This window comes from Molothrus aeneus, chromosome 9, assembly GCF_037042795.1.
Source record: "Molothrus aeneus isolate 106 chromosome 9, BPBGC_Maene_1.0, whole genome shotgun sequence".
NCBI lineage: Eukaryota > Metazoa > Chordata > Aves > Passeriformes > Icteridae > Molothrus > Molothrus aeneus.
In genome coordinates this window covers 29919659-29921292 of record NC_089654.1, presented here as the reverse complement: position 1 = coordinate 29921292, position 1634 = coordinate 29919659, and the positions used below count along the sequence as shown (strand labels likewise).

Below are 1634 nucleotides of genomic sequence, written 5' to 3'. Positions count from 1 at the left end.
TCCGGGATTCCGGCCCGTGTCCCGGGGCTCCTGCCCGTGTTCCGGGATTCCGGCCCGTGTCCCGGGATTCCGGCCCGTGTCCTGGGGCTCCGGCCTGTGTCCGGGGGCTCCTGCCCGTGTCCCGGGATTCCGGCCTGTGTCCGGGGGCTCCTGCCCGTGTCCCGGGGCTCCGGCCAGCAGGTGGCGGCCGTGAGCGCCCCGGCGTCCCTTGCGCCACCTCCGGCAGCGGCGGCGGGGCCGGGGTCGGGGCCGGGGCCGCGGAGTCCCCGCCGCGGCGGGGCCATGGAGCCGGTGCCCGGGCGGCGGTGGCAGAAGGTGCTGTACGAGCGCCAGCCTTTCCCCGATAACTACGTGGACCAGCGGTTCCTGGAGGAGCTGCGGAAGAACGTGCACGCCCGGCAGTACCGGTACCAGGCCGTGGTCTTCCAGTCGGGAGCGGTGGTGCAGCAGCTGTGCAGCGTCTGCGTCTTCGTGCTCACCTGGTGGTACATGGACGCCGGGCTGCTGAGCCCGCAGGGCCTTTTCGGAGCGGCGCTGGTCTCCTCCCTGCTCGGCTACGTCCTGTTCGACGCCGTGGACGGCGGGGCCGGGCGCTGGGCGAGCGGGCGGACGCGCTGGGCTGACCTCAAGAGCACGCTGGTGTTCGCCGCCTTCACCTACGGCTTCTCGCCGGTGCTGAAGACGCTGACCGAGTCCATCAGCACGGACACCATCTACGCCATGTCGGCCCTCATGCTCCTGGGGCACCTCATCTTCTTCGACTACGGCGCCAACGCCGCCATCGTGTCCAGCACGCTGTCCCTCAACATGGCCATCTTCGCCTCGGTGTGCCTGGCCTCGCGCCTGCCGCGCTCCCTGCACGCCTTCGTCATGGTGACCTTCGCCATGCAGATGTTCGCCCTGTGGCCCATGCTGCAGAAGAAGCTGAAGGCGCGGACGCCGCGCTGCTACGTGGCCGTCACGGTGCTCTTTGCGCTGGCGGCGCTGGCGGCGCTGGCCACCGTGTCCAGCGTGGGCGCCGTGCTCTTCGCCTCCCTGCTGCTCGCCATCTCCTGCCTCTGCCCCTACTGCCTCATCCGCCTCCAGCTGCTCAAGGACAACATCCACGGGCCGTGGGACGAGGCTGAGATCAAGGAGGACCTCTCCAGGTTCCTCATGTAGCCGTGGGGGACCCTCTGCTGTGAGCAGTGGAAGGTCCTGGCTGGGGGGACAGCCCTGTGGGGGAGGACACCTGAGCCAATAAAGTCTCACACGGCAACAAGGACCAACCACTCTTGTGTTCCCCCAAGATCCGCTTCTAGCCCTGACTTGCCAGGCTGTGGTGGAGGAAGGAGCTGAGCCCTGCAGGGCTAAGGGCAGGGGAGGGGTTGGCTCCAGCCATGCAGCCCCAGATGGATACAGGGGATGTGTCCCATGGAGTGTCAGCCCCAGAGCCGGGGTACAGGGGATGTGTCCCATGGAGTGTCAGCCCCAGAGCCGGGGTACAGGGGATGTGTCCCATGGAGTGTCAGCCCCAGAGCTGGGGTACAGGGAATGCGTCCCATGGAGTGTCAGCCCCAGGACCCTCAGGGGGTGCTGGGGACTGGGCACTGCCCGGGAGGGCTGCAGGGCAGGGCCTGGTGAGGTCGCTGGGG

General features: G+C 68.9%; 1 protein-coding gene across 1 annotated transcript; it reads left to right on the top strand.

The window, feature by feature from the left end:
• The first annotated feature begins 231 nt into the window (after window positions 1-231).
• Window positions 232-1264, top strand: PIGC (phosphatidylinositol glycan anchor biosynthesis class C). Its single transcript, XM_066555849.1, has one exon. It carries the CDS (start codon window positions 283-285, stop codon window positions 1159-1161), a length of 879 nt encoding a protein of 292 aa, XP_066411946.1. The 5' UTR covers window positions 232-282; the 3' UTR covers window positions 1162-1264.
• Window positions 1265-1634: the final 370 nt, after the last annotated feature.